Here is a 20,636-nt window from a genome sequence, read left to right as displayed (position 1 = left end):
ATATCGGGTTTCGATACCCGCTGTTGGCAGACAAAAATTAGCCCACTGTGAAGCTTTACGCTTAAAAACAAATAAACAAACAAATGTTATTATAATAAAAACGACATGCTTTATGTAAAACTTTATAGAATTGTTTGAATTGACGACCAACAAGAGTCGCTGTTCTTGACATATATTGTATATGGAAAAACATATAAAAGGTACATATTTTATAAGTCACCTGCTGAGATCTTTACCACAGATTTGTTGATATACGTTATTATTGGCTTCAAGTTCTCTGTCAGATTTTTTTACACTGTTCTTAAAAATTAGACAAATAATAAATATTCTAACGCAATTCTTAAATAACACTTCCTTACACTGACCATGCTTGGACATTTTGCAGAATAATTAGATGTTTGTAGTTGTTCCGTATCACGATTTTCACAAGCAGAAAGTTTTAATTTAAAAGTTAATTGAATGTCGATATGTATTAGATTTATGATATTTGCCAACAAGATAGATACACACAATTTTCTTTCTTAACACAAATATATTTTGATATACAAACAACAATGCAATGTATAATAACAGTTATCACAAATAACGATTTATATACAAAAGTTTTACAAACTTACAAACAATATTCAGTCTTCTGTCTGGTCTCGAATTGAAAATTTTATCGACGATTCACGATAATTGAATTATTTTTGAGTTGATAACGTTACAGGTCACTTACAAGGTAAGCTAGTTAACTCACTGTTCTTGGCTTGTCTAACGGCGTTTACAAGCAGAATTTTCACCGACGAATATATTTAATGTCCTCGTAGAAATACTAACGTCAGAAGTTAAACGATTTGTAATGTTTGAAATCTATAAATGCTCCTGGTCAAACATGGGTTTGACCCATGGGTCAAACAACCATGAGTTGTTTCTGGATTGATAAGCGTTTACTACAATTATGGCTTCCTAGGTTTATAATATACTAATTGTAGAAAACCAACAATATTAAACTGTCTCTTGGCGTGCCGATTTATAAACGTTTAGGGTGAGGTTCTCGAAAGTTCAGTTAGCAACAATATTCGAAGATACGCTAGTATTTTCATAAAACGTATATTATTGATTCTTACACTCGAGAATCTTCTACAACTTTAAGTAATAGGAGAGACTTTTGCAATACACATTTAACAATATAAGTTACATACATTTCTAAGTATATATTTAACCAAAATAAACATAGATGTTAAGATAAATATATAATAGTAAATCCGTTACAGTAATACAGCTATTGCTATGTCTTTTAGTAAGTGTCGTATATCTAGTAATACTAGTCATATTGCTGATGCTGCCTTTTAAGTTATATCTCTATTATTATAGAAATGTGTGTAAATGTGTAACTATGAACGTTGTTAAAATGAATCCACTAATACAGAGCTTAGTCCTTTTAGCTCGTTTCCGTTTTCATCATACTTCTTTTTGTCTTTGATAGGCTCACATCAACTGTGCAAATGTTAAGCTGAGATATTGCGAGACAGAGACTCGCTACCGGATCATGAACCGAACACCTGTGAATAGTCTGTTTCGGTACCCATTGTTACCAGCGATGACGTCGTTTTCTTGTGATGATGAGGTTGGCTCATCATCGACGGTACAAAGAAGACACAGCAGAATGAAGACAAAGAGGTGGAAGTGGGAATTGTTTCATGCTCTGGGGGTGGTGTGTGTTTTGGTCTTAAGTTCGTGGTGCACAGTGGTAGCTTCAGAACACAACAACATTTATGCGTCCTATACTACACTTAACGAAAGTGTAAACTTTACTCACATGGTGGTGGATTCTCGCTCTGGCCGAGTGTACGTGGGGGCTACAAATTGGCTGTATCAATTCAATAGCTCATTGGACATGGAAGTTGAAGTTGAAATTGGACCTGTTCAGGACAGCGTCCAGTGTTCTCCCACAGACTGTAGTAACCTGCGAAAGGTTGCTACAACTAACTTCAACAAAGTTCTAGTCGTTGACGATGAAGCTGGTATGTTACTTGTTTGTGGAAGTGTCCACCAGGGAGCGTGTCGTCGTCACAGTTTAACAAATATATCGATCTTGGAAGAACTCATTCCGGTTCCTGTAGCTGCTAATGATGAAAATTCTTCAACTTACGCCTTCATTGGTCCGGGACATTACTTCGGTCACCTTTCGCGGGTCTTATACGTTGCTACCACCAACAGCCGCTTAGGACCATACAGAGACATGGTACCAGCAGTTACTAGTCGTAGTTTGGACAACGGACCGGGTAAACTCTTCAGTATCATTGAAAAGTCTTTTTCTACCATAGCTCGTGTGGATATAAGTTCACATCTAAGAGATTACTATCTAGTTAACTACATCTACGGATTTTTTTCTGGAGATTTTGTCTACTTTTCAACGGTTCAGAGGAAATCCCACCTGAGAGCGCTGGAGGAATGGGGCTTCGTTACCAGGTTGGCTCGTGTATGTACATCCGATGCTGGTTATAATACTTATACAGAGTTAACGTTACAATGTCTCGGAGAAGATGGAGTCGACTACAATCTTCTCCAAGACGCTAGTCTTGTGGCATCAGGAGCTGACCTGGCCGAAACTCTTCAGGTTCCCACAGGCAGTGATGTTTTGATCGGTGTATTTGCCCAAAGTGCTGCCGACCACACTTCTAGACCAGCCCGAAAATCGGCTATATGTGTTTTTTCTCTAGCGGAAATAGAGCAGCGTTTTACTGAAAACATTCACATGTGCTACAACGGAAGTGTCGTCACTCGTAACATGGATTATATCGCAGGAAGTATAAAGGACTGCCCAGAACCAGGGGTAAGTAAACGTTCTTTTATACGTTATCAGTTAGTGTACATCATGTAGTAGCCTCCTATAAAGTAATTTATCACGTTAAATATTTATATAAAATCATCCCTCGCTATTATCTTAAATAGGAATATTATATATGAGCTATAGTTGTAAATAGGTACTGACCTTCCCACACCTGGTGGCACAGCGGTATGCCTGCGGACTCACACTTTTAAAACCCGGTTTTCGATGCATGTGGTAGGTAGAGCACTGGTAGTCCATTGTGCCGCTTTGTGCTTAATTCTAAACAAACAAAAAATGTGTACTGTAGGCAAATTTTCAGTTAGATTACAACTTTACATTTATGATTTTAAATAACTATGAATAATAATATTTATTACGATCACGAGAGCAGTTAATTAATGAAGATTTTCTTGGAATTTGACAAGAGAAGACATTGCTATTGTTTGGTTTTAATATTCAGTGAGTATAAGTACTAGCCAACTACAAGTGTGTACCAGGTTATAACAAATGACATATACAAAACTTTAAAGGTTAGCATGGTTTTACCGCAGTGAAAGGAACTTCTATAGTTACTGACGTACAGTGCTGAAGAAGAATGACTTTTACAAGATAGATAAACGTTTCCATACAAACTGCTGGCGATTCACGTTATTTTGTCGGGTTGAAAAATATTTCAAAGTGAAAGTTTTCTACGAAGTTATACCGGTCGTAAAGACACTTTTGTTCGCGTATTGTTTTAATATCATTTAAAATATTGTCAATATGGAGACTTAGGAAAGACATTTCGTGTTAGATCCAGATGAAGTTCTTCCAATTTTCTTTATGTATTTGACCCCACAATGACACAGCGGCATGTCTTTGGACTTAAAGTGCTAGGAACCGGTTTTTGATGCCCGTGGTTGGCAGAGTACATATAGCCCATTGTGTAGTTTTGTGCTTAATTTCAAACAAACAAACTTTATGCTTTTACGATTCTTTTCTAAGGTATTTGTGCACATATAATGTCAATTTAATAACGAAACTAAAAAATGAATCTCACAAAGTTTGATGTTAAGTATGTCAATACTAAGCAATATATGTTTGAGAATCAACCATTTCTTTTACGTCGGTCTCCTTATTCACATATGATGAAATACCTATTGTAACATTTATACTGTTAGGATATCATAATTCATTCAGGAAAAAAAAACAACTGTAAGAAATAAACTTTAGATATAAACATGACTTTAAAACTTTGTGTTACTTTAGTGAAGACCTGAATCTTGATAAATTATTTTCTCTGTGAGTTAAATCTTTAGGTTTTTTTTTTTTCCTATTTTCGTTCTGTCGCTTTCGTGAAAGCTCACTCTCTCGTGTAATCTGAAAATATAATCATTTTTATTAACAAAATTGAAAATTTCTTTAAGCTTTACGTAACACAAAAGGAATAGCGCTTGTGAATTCATTTTAGATGCAAAACAAACAATATTCTAACAATAAGATTAAAGTGAAACTTACCGTGTTTAATATAGGAACGTATATTTCTGTAAGAAGTGTATTTCAGTAAATCACCTGGTGGCAGTTTACACTGCAGTAGTCATGGTAGACGAGATTTTATTAAACAGTAATAGAAATTTATGATGGAAAAAGTGATTATAAAGTCTACAAGTATAAATTTTAAATTCAGTAAGTTATTTTCACTATATGTACATAGATGGAAACATTGTTCCTTCAAAATGATACGTGAAACCTCTCCACACGTGTTTTAATATCAAGTCGAAGCATGTGCCTTATAATAAATAGAAAATTCACTATTTTCAGTCAAAAGTTATTTAAGATGTGCCACTTTCACACAGTTAGAAAAAAATTCGCATGAGTCTTATGCGAACATGATTGTTAACTTCTATATTTTAAAAGAATATTTCCAGCTACTGATCATTAATTTGAATAAATCCCGCAAAGACTTACGAGGAAAGGAATTGGTGCGTACTCTTTTTGAAATGAATATAATTCTATTTGACTTACAGAAGCAAGTTTTTTTAACCGAAATGGACATTGATTTTTCCTGCTGCTTATAGACTGCAACTTGACAAAAGGCTTTCCTCTACAATCACGCTCATTCGGCTTAGAAATTTGTATAATCATTTATTTTCAAATTAATGTGTGTCGCTAAAGGTATTTCTTCCAGTATTTATGAATTCTTACAAAAGTGTTTTTAACATTATCACAACTCATGTGGTGCTAACAGAGAAAACCGCAAATTATTATACTTTAGCAATATAATTTTTTTTAGTTACAGGGAAGAAAATATTGAAAATTAACTTAAAAATACTTACTTTCAGAAATATAACTTGTATAGCAGGACGCTCAATCCACAGCAACAAAAGTTGCTTAAAAAGAGATCGACTTGTGACAGAACCTTCAAAACGTGTATAATTTTCTAAAATTAGAAACAGTAAACCCTGCACAAAAGAGTCTTCACTTTTATGTCTGTGATATTCCAGTGAAACACCTTTCTTTGTTACAAAACACACGTGGATTTATTATTGGAATTTTATGATTAAAGTTAACACGATAAAGTTAAAATAAGAACATCACACATTTCAACACCGACAGTCATGACGACGAGAACATGTGGTTAGTATCAGAACTCGTTACTCCTCGTCGACTATTTATGGTCTAAAACTGAGTAGTATTTATCATTAAATAGTAGTTGGCACCACTTTTGGAATTACGCTTTAAAGAAGTTAGCTCTTAATAACTGGCTGTCAGACTCAGATGACTTTTGGTTTTGGAAAAATCCTCAACTGTCAACACCCTCTATCAAAGTGTAGTTGAAATATCATTCTGTTGTGCACTTTTCTTAACCCTTAATTGGTAGGATTGAGTGGATAGGGCCACACTGACCCACGTCCATTTTTGAAGTCGATATTCCAACTTAGCTAGTGCTGGTCTGCACCTGATATTTTTTGTACTTTAGCCTCAGTCAGTTCTTGAGAGTTGGGCAGAGCCGATCTTCTGCTCTATCTCTTGTCTTTGTGATCATTTGTCATGCTGACCACTATCGATTGTTACCCCACCAGATGAGGGTTAATCATGGATTGTAATCGTTTCATTTATTACCGAAATTGTTTATATCATATTTAATACTTGAGAGTTTGTTTCAAGTATTTGGATTTAATGGGAAATGTCATTTAGGACTCTTGTTATCCTAGCCAGTGAAATGCCATTACACAAAATATTGTTCCCCCAAAGTTTATTATCTCATTAAAACTTTTTTATACGTCTAAAACCTTTACCCAAGAAATAAGTGCTACTACTAACATATGATAGATTTGTTTAAAACATGTTTCCTATGTGTTTGTGGCACAGTGTTGGTGTAAGCAAACATGGTTTACAGCACATTGCTTTCTGATATTTGGAACAGGATCTGGTGTAGGATATATTGTCTGGTTGATGTTGATAATAGCAGCACATATACAATATGATATTGTGTCAGGTTTTGGATGCATTATGTGGTTGGTTCTGTGAGTAGTTTATGTTACAATTGGGATCATATGGAAGACACGGTGTTAAGTTGATGTGTAAGCAGCATCCGGTGATTGTTTAGGTTATACATCGATGTAGGAAGGAGTTGCGAAGTGGAAGGTGTTACAGTACTCCTCTGTAACACCTTTATTAAGTGTAATCGCACCAATTGTTACCGAAAAGGACATCAGTATGGGGTCATTAATAATCAGAATATACAATATGTAACAAATTGGCAGTCATTTCCCATTAATCATGGCTGAAAAATTGTAGTATTCAATACACTTGAAAGAAATATAAAAACTTGAAATAAGTTTCATTTTCTGTCAAACTTGCAAGTAATAGCTTTGCTTCAAGAAGGTAAGGATCAATGTAATAACGCTGCCGTAAAGCCAAAAACACGAAGTGGTAACACTAAAACCCAGTGGATTTTGTTGACTTAGAAAATTGTTTATATTAAGACTCGCGTGAAGGAATTGTGCCATCGGTAGTTAGGCCTCGTAAGAGTTAAGGGCAGTATGCAAATACGTATATCACAAGTCTTGTAAGATGTTGTCAGATTAACTGTATATTTCTTTAGTTGTCGTTTACCTTGTTTGAGTATAGACAAGTTTTGTTCATGTTTGTTTATCTGTTTCTAGAAAGGGGGTAATGTGTTTAACTTTTGTAAAGAAGCCTTGAAGGTCAACGGTTCGGTCCCCATAACAGGACTTGCTGCTCTGGTCGATAACAATATAACTTACAGTGCGATAACCACAACCGTAACAGCACAGCACACTGTGGCGTTTGTGGGGACCAAAGATGGCCGCCTGAAAAAGGTAAGCACACACTGTTCCACTTGCTGTTTGTAAAGTAACAGTCTGTATTTGTAAAATTACTTTAGACTTTCCTTTGTGTCATCTGCTAATTTTTAAATATTTTAACATGTAGTCAGACTTCTCTGAAAGGAGGATCAGGTTACTAGTAAGTTATTTTATTTGTTTAACTGTGGTAGGGGAACAAAACACTTTTTTCAAGCAGTTTTATACTTACCTGTGGCGTAATGTTTTAAATAACCGTTTCCTTTTACATGTTGTTCGTATAGAGTGGTTGTAGTTTAGCTTAGAACAACGTGTCTACTACATTTGGCTACCTGTAAGCTGAAAAGGTGCTTCCTATTACGAGAAAAATTTATTTTACATATAAACCCGTTTCTTACACACATGGTTTAACACTGGTGTTAAACTTTGTTATCGTTTCTTTTTTACAAGTCTAAAAGCAATAACTATTGTATCTTTAGAGCTAAATTAGCTGTATTTAAAGTGAAAAAATTATATCTTGGCGAATCTTGTATATATATATATATAGAGAGAGAGAGAGAGAAGGAGGAACGAAAGAAAGAAAAGGAAAGAGGTTAAAAAAACTTCAGAAATATGTCGACTTGAATCATTGTTTGCTTTCACCTTTCCACCCCACTCTCTCATTGAATAGAGTGGTAGCTTATTCAATAGAAATAAGATCAACTTATGCTTACTTAGGAACGTGTATTTTCTACCTACATTAAACTTTGTTTTTGTGTTATTTACACGTAATGTAAAAACGTAATTACTCAGTTAAAGATGTAGTACGTATAAACATCAAATTGTTTAGTGTTTAGTTCGTTAACGTATCAGTAACAGCTGTATTCTAACTTTTAACTTTTCTATGCTTGAAAACAAATCTTATCTAATTTTGTTGGCAATTTAACCCAGTATCTGGCCAGTTGTCTTTGCTGCTGTTAATGTGGTACCGTATATGTTTATATGTTTGAACCGTTGCCAAGTAATTTAGCACTCGCTACACTGATGTTACACTCTTAGTGAGAATACAAGCATCACTACTATGTTGTCAAGTGTGAAGATAAAAGGCTCTGTCCGACAGATCCATAAGTGCTTAAGCGTGAAGATTTATCGTTATGACAAACACGTGCTATCAAGAAACACCTGTACTAGAAAGAAACTAAAGAGAAACAAAACATTGTGGAATCTTCAAGGATAATTCAGATCTGTGTGTCTGATATATTGTAGAAGCTGATATGAATCTTAAGACCTTGTAAAGGAGTGATAAGTACGAGGGCTAAATAGATCACACAGTAGTTAAATGTTGCAAAACCACCCAAAGAAACATACCTTTGTATAGTGTTGTCTGGTAGCTTCACCTCTTGGAAATGTTTTTTTTTATATTTCTCTTTTATTTTCCTTCAACATCTGGATTGGTATAAATGAAGCAAGATTTTTAGAAATTGATGCAACTTTTATCAGTTTATTACCCCTCGGTGGCACAGCGGTATGTATGTCTGTGGACTCGACACTAGAAACCTGGTGGATAAAGCACAGATAGCCCATTGTGCAGCTTTATGCTTAATTCCAAACAAACAAACAAACAAACAAACAATACTTGGTATTTGGAATTGGAAAGTGGAGAGTATTGTTTTACTGTCTATACATTGAGTAGAGTTAGCCGAAAAATAACGTCTTTAACCCATCAATTAATTAACCAGAAAAGGGTGATATAAGTGAAATTTTGTGGTGAGTAAGCAAAAAGTGTGATGTTAGCAAAGTAAGTAACAAGCTACTAACACAACAAACACAAAACGTGTGATGTTAACAAAGTAAGTAACAAGCTACTAACACAACAAACACAAAACGTGTGGTGTTAGCAAAGTAAGTAACAAACTACTAACACAACAAACACAAAACGTGTGATGTTAACAAAGTAAGTAACAAACTACTAACACAACAAACACAAAACGTGTGGTGTTAGCAAAGTAAGTAACAAACTACTAACACAACAAACACAAAACGTGTGATGTTAACAAAGTAAGTAACAAGCTACTAACACAACAAACACAAAACGTGTGATGTTAACAAAGTAAGTAACAAGCTACTAACACAACAAACACAAAACGTGTGATGTTAACAAAGTAAGTAACAAGCTACTAACACAACAAACACAAAACGTGTGATGTTAACAAAGTAAGTAACAAGCTACTAACACAACAAACACAAAACGTGTGGTGTTAGCAAAGTAAGTAACAAACTACTAACACAACAAACACAAAACGTGTGATGTTAACAAAGTAAGTAACAAGCTACTAACACAACAAACACAAAACGTGTGGTGTTAGCAAAGTAAGTAACAAACTACTAACACAACAAACACAAAACGTGTGGTGTTAGCAAAGTAAGTAACAAGCTACTAACACAACAAACACAAAACGTGTGATGTTAACAAAGTAAGTAACAAGCTACTAACACAACAAACACAAAACGTGTGATGTTAACAAAGTAAGTAACAAGCTACTAACACAACAAACACAAAACGTGTGATGTTAACAAAGTAAGTAATAAGCTACTAACACAACAAACACAAAACGTGTGATGTTAACAAAAACCCATTTGAAATAAATATGACCAATAAAGAATGGTGTAAAAATATTTACATGCCTGAAACGGCAAATTTCTTTAATTAAGAAGGCGTAAACATAATCACTTGAAGGAAGAATCAAAGTGCTGACAAATCGAACGGTAAAGCTTGGTATAAACAAAACCACGTGCTTGAAATCAAAACGTGTTGATAAGCCAGCAAAGAAGTGTGGTGTATGTAGAATTATCGCTTATAATAGTAAGCAGTTAAAATAAAAACCACACAAACTGTTTACATGTGCCAAAGAAGAATGTACTGACAAGTAATATAAAAACCACGCACGAAGAATTAGCCGTTATAATTAGGTCTTGAATTAAAAACCAATCCTAACATTAAATAAAAGAACCCATACATACCGCGAAGAACTGCGGTTTCGGTAAGTGGCAATCTTCATTAGCCTAGCCAATTCAATGACCCGAGAATATCACAAAGTGCGTGCGCTTTCAAGTGTATGTGTGCGCTTAATGTAGAAAATACATCAATAACATAATGTGTTCCTCATCCAGGGTTTAGGATCTACATGACATATTTGTATGTAGTGAGTGTTGTGATTGAGGAATGTGATAGAAAGACTGCTCTAAACACTCTCTATTATACTGCACGCTTGACTTGTTCGACAATTAAGATGGTTCTGGTGGTTGACCAAGAATTCCTTTTTCTCATTACTTGTTTTACCTGTGGATCGTACAAACTGTCTCCTCGTATGTTTATCCTGTTCACGGCAGAATATTGCTTACAAAGTTCCTTTTCATCAAGACATCTGTTTATCTATCTACCCAACGGAATGAATGAATTGGCCCCGTTTGTTTACATCTGGAACAGTTGAGGTTCTGTTAGCTGGTCGAAATGTTTATATTCCTAAACACCGAATCTTATCTTCTATGGTGTCAAGGGAAGCGTGAGTGATCACATTCGCACAAAATCACGAGGCTTGCACGAGATTGGAAGCAGACTTAGTTATTTTTTTCACATTAAACGTGTGCTTCACACACACACACTATAGTTAGATGAATATAATGTTAACAGTGGCTCATCTACGTCTAAATGGATGTTACTAAATCGGTTCCGAGTGTGATATGTTGATGACATCTTTATAGGTGACGTATAATTGAATGTCCCGAAATGGTTACACGTAAACCACGTTACTTACTGATAATAAACTAGTAAATCACAAGGGCTCACGTTAAGGGATACGAGATTAGGGACTATAAAAATCTCAACAGATAGATAAGAAACTGACATAGCTACCTCTATTTTGTGTCGAGCTGAGATGCAGGTATCGACGTTACAAAACACGGAATTCTCGTAAATTTGGTTTGGTACATACGAATGAAAACTGTGGCATTAAAGACTTTAACTGAACGAAGCTCACGTGATCCCCTTTGTGAATAAAAATAGTAAACATTAAAACATGAATGTATTTTGCACAACAAACTTGACATGGTTAATTATCCTGAACCTGTAACGTTTAAATTAAGTAAACTTGTATGCATAATTTTACTTTCAATTAGTAATAATATTATTTTTACTCACAAGGGGACTCATATGAGCTCATATGAACTTATTATATTACGTTTACTTAATATATACGTTACGGGTTCAGGATGATTAACTATGTCATGTTTATTGTACAAAATACATTCATGTTTTAATGGTTACTGCTGGTATTCCTTGTTTCGTATGACATCCACTTAAGAGCGACTACATCAGAATGAAAAATCCACAAGTTCGCTAACTCGGCGTAGAAACACATGTGGTAATTCAAGCAAGTGTGGCGGCTTCTTTCATGTTTCCTACATGTTTTTATTGTTGTACGTGACAAAAGCTTTCAAATAGCTCCTGTTCAACATTTCTCACAATCTTTGCACACTAGAAAATAATAAACAAGAGAGATAAGATTAACAAAAATGATCATTTTATGAGTGGCCCGGCATGGCCAGGTGGTTAAGGCGCTCGACTCGTAATCTGAGGGTCGCGAGTTTGAATCCCCGTCGCATCACACTTGCTTGCTCTTTCAGCCGCGAGGGCGTTATGTTACGGTCAGTCCCACTATTCATTGGTAAAATAGTAACCCAAGAGTTGGTAGTGGGTGGTGATGACCAGTAGCCTTCCCTCTAGTCTTACACTGCTAAATTAGGGACGGCTAGGGTTATCTGCGCTTATCTACTCAAAACTTTTTGAGTATTTTCTTTTTCAAAAGCTTGTCACATTTTTCTAGCAAAATGCTTAAGAACATTCTTATATTTATATTTTCATGTTGTTCTTGTTGTTATTGCATTTGTGACTAGAGATAATGTATGTGGATATTGGCCCTATTTTATCATGTTCATCTAAGAAAAGTATTATGAACAAATATGATTTTTTTTTTTCAAATTTAAGAATATGTAACGTGTATAACTTATTCGTAAAAGTTCCCTTATTTCTATGGTTTACGTGTATCGAAGAAATTCACCAATAGCATTACCTTCGCATTTTGTTGGGCTAAAGTTGTGTAGAGTTTCGTTTTTATTCAAATATATATTTTTTATGTACAGGTGATAAAGTGAAAATGTTACATATTGCGTGTATTTACTGTAGGTGCTTCTTAGCAGCAGAGAGATGGCAGAAGAATTTGAAGAAGTTGTTGTTGATCCTGGAAATCCAATTATTTCTGATCTACATTTGGATCCCACCAAGAGATTTGTTTATGTTCTTTCTCCATATACAGTAAGTTAAATACGAAAAGTTTCTACCAACAACAGGTAGCTTTCTGAGGCTACGTAGAGCCTTCTTTTTCATGTCTTAGAATTTTATTCTTTTTCGTCGTTTTATTTGTTTATCATACCTTTGTTAGTACGCCATTTTATTAGGGAAAAATATACTTTTTTTTAAGTACACAAAATTAACATTTAAACAGTTCCAACTCAAACTCCTACCTTTCATTGTTTTTCCAGCTTAAATACAGAACTGTCTGTGCAGCGTTCAATTATCATGTTCAGTGAAATGTTTATTGTTAGAAATCTGTAACTAAAGATCCATATATATATCTGTGTATTATTTTGTCTGTAAACATTAAATCAAACGTGTACAAATAGCTTCATTTTAGTCAATAGTTATCCTACTAATTTTAATCGTTGGTTTTGTTTTTGAATAACAAATGCATCTGCATCTGTGACGTGTTATGTTCAAGCTACATTCTGTAAGGCTCCGGCATGGCCATGTGGGTTAAGGCGTTGGACTCGAATCGGGGTTCGAATCTCCGTCGCACCAAACATTCTCGCACTTTCAGCCGTGGGGGCGTTATAATGTTACGGTCAATCCCACTATTCGTTGGTAAAAGAGTAGTCCAAGAGTTGGCGATGGGTAGTGACGACTAGCTGCCTTCCCTCTAGTCTTACACTGCTAAATTAGGGACGGCTAGCGCAGATAACCCTCGAGTAACTTTGCACGAAATTCAAAAAACAAACAAACATACATTCTGTAAACTTGAAACTTATTAAAGTAACTTGATGTTGTAAAAATGATTTATAGTAAAAAAAATGACATTGTAGTTGGCAATTCACGTTGTTTTTATTTTGTTATTTAAATGTGAATTCTGGTGTGTTGTGAAAACATTTGAATCATGTTGATAACAGTATGAAATCGTATCTATTAACGTGAAACCGTTTTATAGTGATAAAAAGTTGGTATTTTGATACAAGCATCATATTTGTATGATTTTATATAACAAAAAATGTCACTGGTTACCGTTGGGTCGTAATAATATGAGCGTCGCGGGTTCGAATCCCCCGTCACACCAAACATGTTCGCCGTTTTAGCTGTAGGGGCGTTATAATGTGACGGTCAATCCCACTATTCGTTGGTAAAAGAGCAGCCCAAGAGTTGGCAGTGGGAGGTGATTACTAGTTGCCTTCCCTCTAGTCGTACACTGCTAAATTAAAGATGGCTAGCTCAAATAGCCCTTGTGTAGCTTTGTGTGAAATTCAAACATAAACAGATTGGTTACTGTTGATAAAACTTGGTTCGTTAGTGTATAGCTATTTAATGAAGTGTTGCCCCCCCTTCCCAGTGGCACAACGGTGTGTCTACGGACTCAAACCGCTAGAAATCGGGTTTCGATACTCGTGGTGGGAAAACACAGATAGCCCATTGTAAATCTTTTCGCCCAATTCCAAACAAACAATAAAGATGTGCTAACAAAAACCTGTTGTAATTTAGGGATACAAAAATTAATGAGATGTTTTGATTTTAAAAAAATGTGGGTTACGTCACTTATTATCTAGTAATTATGTAATGAAATGTAACAATATCTTTGTATCGACAACATGTTTACCAACAGGTGAGTAAAGTGGTGATCGAAAGATGTCAACAATACAGCACGTGCGAAGGCTGTTTACAGGCCAGAAACCCATACTGTGGGTGGTGTTCCTTGGAAAGAAGGTTTGAACATTCAGATGTTTTAATAAGTGCTCTCAGTGTGTTTGTCTGTGTGTCGTAATTGAACTTGTAATAATACTGAAAAAAAATTTGTTTTACAATAAATCATATTAATCAATATAGTGAGTTTATAGTCAGAAAAACAAAATAGTTTACATATAACAAGGAAGAATTTTTTCTTTGAATTTCATAATGTAAAGATTTGTATAAATGCAAAGTTTTCTAATATAATAGACTAACATAAATATATATATATTATATCCAGTAAACTTTTAATTCGCTTGTCACAATAATTGGATAGTTTTGTTGTTAATTTTCTGTAACTCTTTGTTGTATACATTTAAGTATTAGGAATTGCTTTCATTTAATTAGTTAAGTATTTGGCTACAGATGTTGAATAAAGTCATAAGTTTTGAGACGTGTATCGTCATTGAGAATATGTTACTTTTTAACGTAAAAAATAAAAGTAATCTTGTTAAATGTCTCGTAGTGTTACATTCTCATTCAATGTAATTTTGTTATTATTGCGATGAAAAGAAGTCGATAAATTACGAGACTGCAGAATTTTGTGTTGATGAATCATAAAAGAAACGTAAAGTAATATTAAAAATAATGATCTGTACCGGATTACTGCTGCCAGAGATTCCGCAACAATGGACAGTAAACTTCGGTGATAAGAGCTTATTTATTCAATTTGCAAAGATAGGGCTCACTTTCGATTAATGTAACATACGTGGTGTTTCTGTTAGGCACACTCCTAGCGTTGATTAATTTTGATAAGGTTAAAGTGTAAGTATTAAAAACAGGAACTGACAAAAAAACACGAAAGATCAGAATGAAGTCATTATTAAGGTTTAGTGTTTAAAAGATTAAAGATAAAAGACTTGAGACTTTTAAAATGTATATGTTATACTTTTTTGCACACTTAATGGTTAGACTAATTTAAATTCTCGCTTAGTTGTTTCTGTAATAAAGAACTTTATTGAAATGGTAAAGGGATTTATTATAAATTTAATTATGGGTAACAAAGTATTCTATACGTTTTATAACGAGTGGAGAATTGCTGGCCTCTCGTGGCAGTTATTTAAACTGTCTTCACAAATATTTAAGCAATATGTGCACCATGTTCATTTTCTGCATGTCAGTCTTTTGTTTGTTTGTAAGTATATGATCTAATCAGATTTAACCTCATTGTTATAATATGTAATCATGATTTTATTTATTTAATCCGATGTAACCTCATTGTTATGATATATAATCATTATATTTTATCTAACCTGATGTAACTTTATTGTTATAATATATAATCATGCCCTTATTAATGATAATATTTGAAGAACTCGTGTTTAATTTAAAATAACCCGTTTTAAATATCATTCTAATTCAAATATATTATTTAAATGTAATTATTTGATACATAGATGCACGATGAAACTGGAGTGCCAGAATTCAACAGGAGCGCTTGGGCACAGTTCAACACGTTGGTTATCTTTAGATACCAAGAAATGTATAGACGTCCAGTCTGTTGACCCGGAAGAGATTCCTTTTGACGCCATGGTTGAGGTGAAGAAATGACAAGAGTACATTTATATGAAACAGAGCTTTAGCCTGCACTGTAAATTGAATGTGAAGTTCATCTGCTTTGATAAAAAAATACAAATGACTTTAATAAATGGAAAGGTATTTTTAACATTTAACCTTTCGCAACACTAGAGTGGAAAAATTCGTTAAAACTTTTATTTAGAAGTTTATTATTTACATTCTAAAACTTGTCCATGTAATTTTAAAACTGGAGTTTTTTTTTCTATTTGAGAAAACAAATATTCCCACCAAATCTGAGTAAACTACAACATTTATATTTTTGCTGAGTTTCACTATAATTTCTGTGCTCATTATTATTTTTCTCTTTTAGGTTAAGTTAGTGATCAATCAGCTTCCAAAACTTCCCAACGATGCTCACTATCTATGTGTATTTGGGAACAGCACACCCATCACTGCCAATAGTACCCACTCTGGACTTTCTTGTAGGACTCCTCCTTTAACAGAACGACCACCCATTTTATCAGACCATGGTAAATTAACTTCACTTGGTAGAATTAACACATATTATTAAAGTCATGGCTTTTATTATAATATTACTGTAGTTAGCCCACTGTCGATTTCAAACTACATGTGTAGAAAAATATGTTTGAAGGTGCTCATCTTTTGTACCTCTGATTCAATGCATAGTACAGTGGGCTATAGTATGGGCTTCTTTTAGAAAGGAGTTTGTTTCCATAATTTCATTCCAGTTGATGAGTTCTAGAATTGAATGATTTGCCTTCTGGACTATTTCATACACACACACACCTCTTGTTTTAAACCTGTAATGGACAAAGTAAGAGGAATGTGATAAAAATACTGCAGCCATGCACAGTTTTCATCACATTTTTTAGGCCTAACGAATTTTCTGTATTATGCTGTTACCTCATAAAAATTATGTGAGATACTTATTATGCTATTAATATATTTAAAGTTTAATATTTAATATACTTTCAAAGCTAGTTTTTTGTTATGGGAATTCTTTAAAGAATAATTATATAATATTGTAGCATACAATAAGCAAATTTCAGTAGCACAAGTTTTGAAAGTACTTAGATATAAATTTATGTCTTTCAGTTTTCTCTCAAATCTATTAGCATGCCTCTTTAAATATCTACTCAACAATCTCTATCTGTTTCAAGTTTTATGAGCTTATAAACTAATTGAAAGTTCAGAGACATAACAGATTCTTCCTTGTTCATATTTTTAGAGAACTGCACTTGTTTCTTTCAGCCAGTTATATGATTGTTGGATGAAAGTAAATTGCACACATTGTAGTAATAATTAGAGCCTATCTTCCATTTTTATAGACCATGTTACTGTGGATCTGGCAGTGCGTTCCAGTGAAACCAACACTGATTTCCTTCACAGACCATTTAAGCTCTATGACTGCAAAGCTCACAAAACGTGAGTACTAATATTATATAAAAGATAAATGTTAATTTGCTCCTGAACATATTAACAAAACTTACATATGTGAAATATTCATTTTAGTTAACTCTTTTGCTACCATAAGTACATATGTGGAACACACTAATTAACCATTGTTTCAGTCTTGAAAATTTTCATATTAACCAGATATGAGTTTGGAGTTTTGGAGCACTGTGAAGAAAGGGTATACATAGTAATACTTCTTAAATTTTACCACTTTCAGGTTTTGATAAACAATGAAATACTAAGGTATGTCTTGTTTTTTTTTCATTGTAATTGTTATTAGTTTGTCTGTACAGTCAAATAAGTTATTGATTAGTTACCAATTTTGATCTTGACTGCTAATATGCTACCATCTTCAGGAAAGTCTTGAGAAGATAGAAGGACTGTTTCTCTTGTGGTAGTGACTAGGATTTGATCCAAGGTCTTCTTGATAAAACACTGATGGTGATATCCCTATTAGGACTAAACTCAGAGTGCTTAACATAAAAGTATTCAGGTTTTTCTTACTTCTATACTAGACTCACTAAATGTGTTACTAATTAGGTGGATGATGAAGGCTTCTTTTATCTTTTATTGTTTTTCCTGTCGCTCATATTTCTTTGTTTTAGTATTGTTCAGTTTATTTCCGTAAAGTTCTTCTCTGACGTTATAGGATTTTGCAATACAGATATTTATTTTTTGTTGTATATTTAAAAATAAACTTGGCACTGGTAGAGTTGTTCATCTGTAAAAGTGGCACTGAACAAGTGAACATAATCACTAACTTATTGAAACTGGGGATGTTTCAATAGTTAGAGAGTCCATAATGCACTTAAACTTGTGGACTTATGTTTATATCTGGTCTTTTTTTTGTAATTGCAGACATTCCCTATAAGGTTGGTATTCAAAATTCATTTGGTCTCAAATTTTTAAGTGGCTATAGATGGAATAAGAATTGCATAGTTTTCTAACAAACATTTTTATTATTCTGATAAGTAAAACAACACAATTTCTGATCATTTCCAGGGTTGTGTTTTTGTTCCTAGACCATTATAAAATCTGCTTTAGTTAATCAAACAGACAATTATGAAAAAAAAAGAGTAAAATATTTTCAGGAGTTTAACAACTTTTCTTGATTTATGCACTAAATAAACTCCCAATGCATGAAATAAATTACAAAATTGGCTTTTATTTTTTAATTGGTGTGGAAGAAATGGCTTACCTGTAGTTTAATCTCACTCCACTGATTGTCTCACTTTTTAGGTGTTCAAGTTGTGTTAGCAGCTCCTGGGAATGCAACTGGTGTCTTTACCAGAACAAATGTGTCCACAAAGTTGATTCTTGTTTGGGCACCATAATAAAAGGAGAAGTTTATGTGAGTGCAGTACTTATAGAAACTAAACTACTCTTTATGCTGTTTCTCTTTTTTTGTCTGTTACAGAATAGGCTGGTGAAATTTTTTATTTGTATGACTATAACTTTGCATAATATTTAAAACATTTTACTTTAATACGTGTGTGTGTGTTTATATATATTATAGCTGACTCTGTTAAGGTGATGGTGTTAGATATTTACTAGGCCTGGCATGGTCAGATGGTTAAGGTGCTTGACTTGTAATCTGAGGCTTGCAGGTTCGAATCCCTGTTGCACCAAACATGCTCACCCTTTCAGCCATGGGAGCATTATAACATGATGGCCAATCCCACTATTTGTTGGTAAAAGAGTAATCCAAGAGCTGGCAGTGGTTGGTGATGATTAGATGCTTTCCTTCTAGTCTTACAGTGCTGAATTAGGGACAGCTAGTGCGAATAGCCCTCTTGTAGCTTCATGCAAAAATCTAAACAAACAAAGAAAATCTTTACTAGGATGGAAAACTTGTTTTTTTCAGAATGTAGATTGTTTTTGAAAACATCACCTTTATAAAACTTTTGATATTTTTTACTAACATTAAAATGTATTTAATGTTTTTTTAAATATTGTTTTATTGTGTTTTTTATCTGAATTTTATAACATAGCTTTAATTATTATGATTAAGGACCATGATCCTGAAATACTGCAAGGTCAACTACAATGTCCAAGGTTAGACTTGAAAGAGGAAATCTTGCTGCCAGATGGAGAAAATCGTAAAATTGAAATGGATATTAAAAATCTTCCTTCTTCTATGGTATGTCTTTTTGTGCCCTAAATAGATCTTTTGTTTTTGACTTGGGTAAATGTTTGGAAAAACTAATGTTTTTTTAGTAAAGAAATTTTAATGGAAGAATATGTAAACATTTTTATAAATGTTCACTAACAAAAAAGATGTTAATTACTGCTAGCTATTATATTTGAATAATGTTAACCAGTTTCTGCATGATAATACTGCATGATGCCAAATCTATCAATGCACTGCAATTTATCCATTAATAAAAATCATTTGTTTTATCTAACCATGTTTCAAGAGTTTAAATATGGTGAGTGACATACCTTTTCATATTTTTATTATTTGTTTCCCATGTCATATGAGAAAAATGTTTAACTTTTTCTAACCTGATTCATAAATCTTTCTGGTATTTTGTAGAATGACTTTCAGTGTGTCATTGAAATAGAAGAAGGAAAGAAGGTAGTAAAAGCAGAAGTAGCTGGCAGTAAGGTTATCTGTGCAGAAACATTGGTGAGTTTTCACTGGCTTCTTCCAGTATGTCTTTTTTTTTCCTTATTGTTCTGTTTGTTTGTGTCATACTACTTATCTGATTATTTTTCATCAATAAAGGTGTAATACTTATGGATAAATAAGAATATAATTTGCATATTAGCAATAAATTAATAACACATGTAAATCGGAAAACTATAAATCTTTGGTGAGTTCCTTATAGTTATGTGTAATCATTTTGTTAAATTCATGTGGAAATAGTGGACTATGAAACAGATTTAATGATTTGATGTGCTGTGAGTTTCATGGCATTAAACTAGCAGTCTTTAAAATATTAATCTGTGGTAAAATAGTGACTAAGCATTGAGTTACTGAATGGTGTACATTTGAGTTGTACTGACAAATTTTGTAACATATGTTTTGTGTGATATTTGTTTTGTTGAGGTTTTCTGCTTTTATATCACATTTCAATTTATCGGTAGAATTTTATATAAAAAAGTCTAGAATCTGTGATATTTTGTTTTGCCTTAGGTATAGTGTATTTGTTTTTTCGTAGTTTACCTACAAAGCTCAACTTGGAGAGGTGAAAGCTAACCTGGCAGTGATGTGGCATGGAACAGACTTTATAGACAAAACAACTGGTAAAGTTAAAACTCTCATATCTAGTTGAAAGAATTCTTTATGCACTTAAATTACTCATTAAGGTATTAAACTACTTTTCTTTTGTTTGTATGGAATTCAGCATAAAATACTAATGACAGAAAAAACTAGAATATTGAACAGCATTGTATGGCACTTTTACACTAAAGGAACATAAATATGTATTTA

General features: G+C 33.6%; 1 protein-coding gene across 11 annotated transcripts in view; it reads left to right on the top strand.

Moving 5' to 3' along the window:
- LOC143232891 (plexin-B-like) overlaps positions 1–20,636 on the top strand; it is a 187,499-nt gene that overhangs the window by 141,765 nt on the left and 25,098 nt on the right. For all 11 annotated transcript variants that reach the window (XM_076468919.1, XM_076468915.1, XM_076468912.1 and 8 more), the window contains 11 exons: positions 1,469–2,818; positions 6,964–7,140; positions 12,344–12,472; positions 14,085–14,185; positions 15,604–15,745; positions 16,095–16,254; positions 17,074–17,170; positions 18,440–18,551; positions 19,212–19,340; positions 19,737–19,829; positions 20,365–20,449. In XM_076468919.1, coding sequence (XP_076325034.1) covers positions 1,532–2,818; positions 6,964–7,140; positions 12,344–12,472; positions 14,085–14,185; positions 15,604–15,745; positions 16,095–16,254; positions 17,074–17,170; positions 18,440–18,551; positions 19,212–19,340; positions 19,737–19,829; positions 20,365–20,449 — 2,512 coding nt within the window. In that variant the 5' untranslated portion in view covers positions 1,469–1,531. The remainder of the gene's footprint in view (positions 1–1,468; positions 2,819–6,963; positions 7,141–12,343; positions 12,473–14,084; positions 14,186–15,603; positions 15,746–16,094; positions 16,255–17,073; positions 17,171–18,439; positions 18,552–19,211; positions 19,341–19,736; positions 19,830–20,364; positions 20,450–20,636) is intronic.

The sequence above is a fragment of the Tachypleus tridentatus genome, chromosome 11 (assembly GCF_004210375.1).
Source record: "Tachypleus tridentatus isolate NWPU-2018 chromosome 11, ASM421037v1, whole genome shotgun sequence".
In the NCBI taxonomy this organism is placed as follows: domain Eukaryota; kingdom Metazoa; phylum Arthropoda; class Merostomata; order Xiphosura; family Limulidae; genus Tachypleus; species Tachypleus tridentatus.
This window is presented reverse-complemented; position numbering and strand designations above follow the sequence as displayed.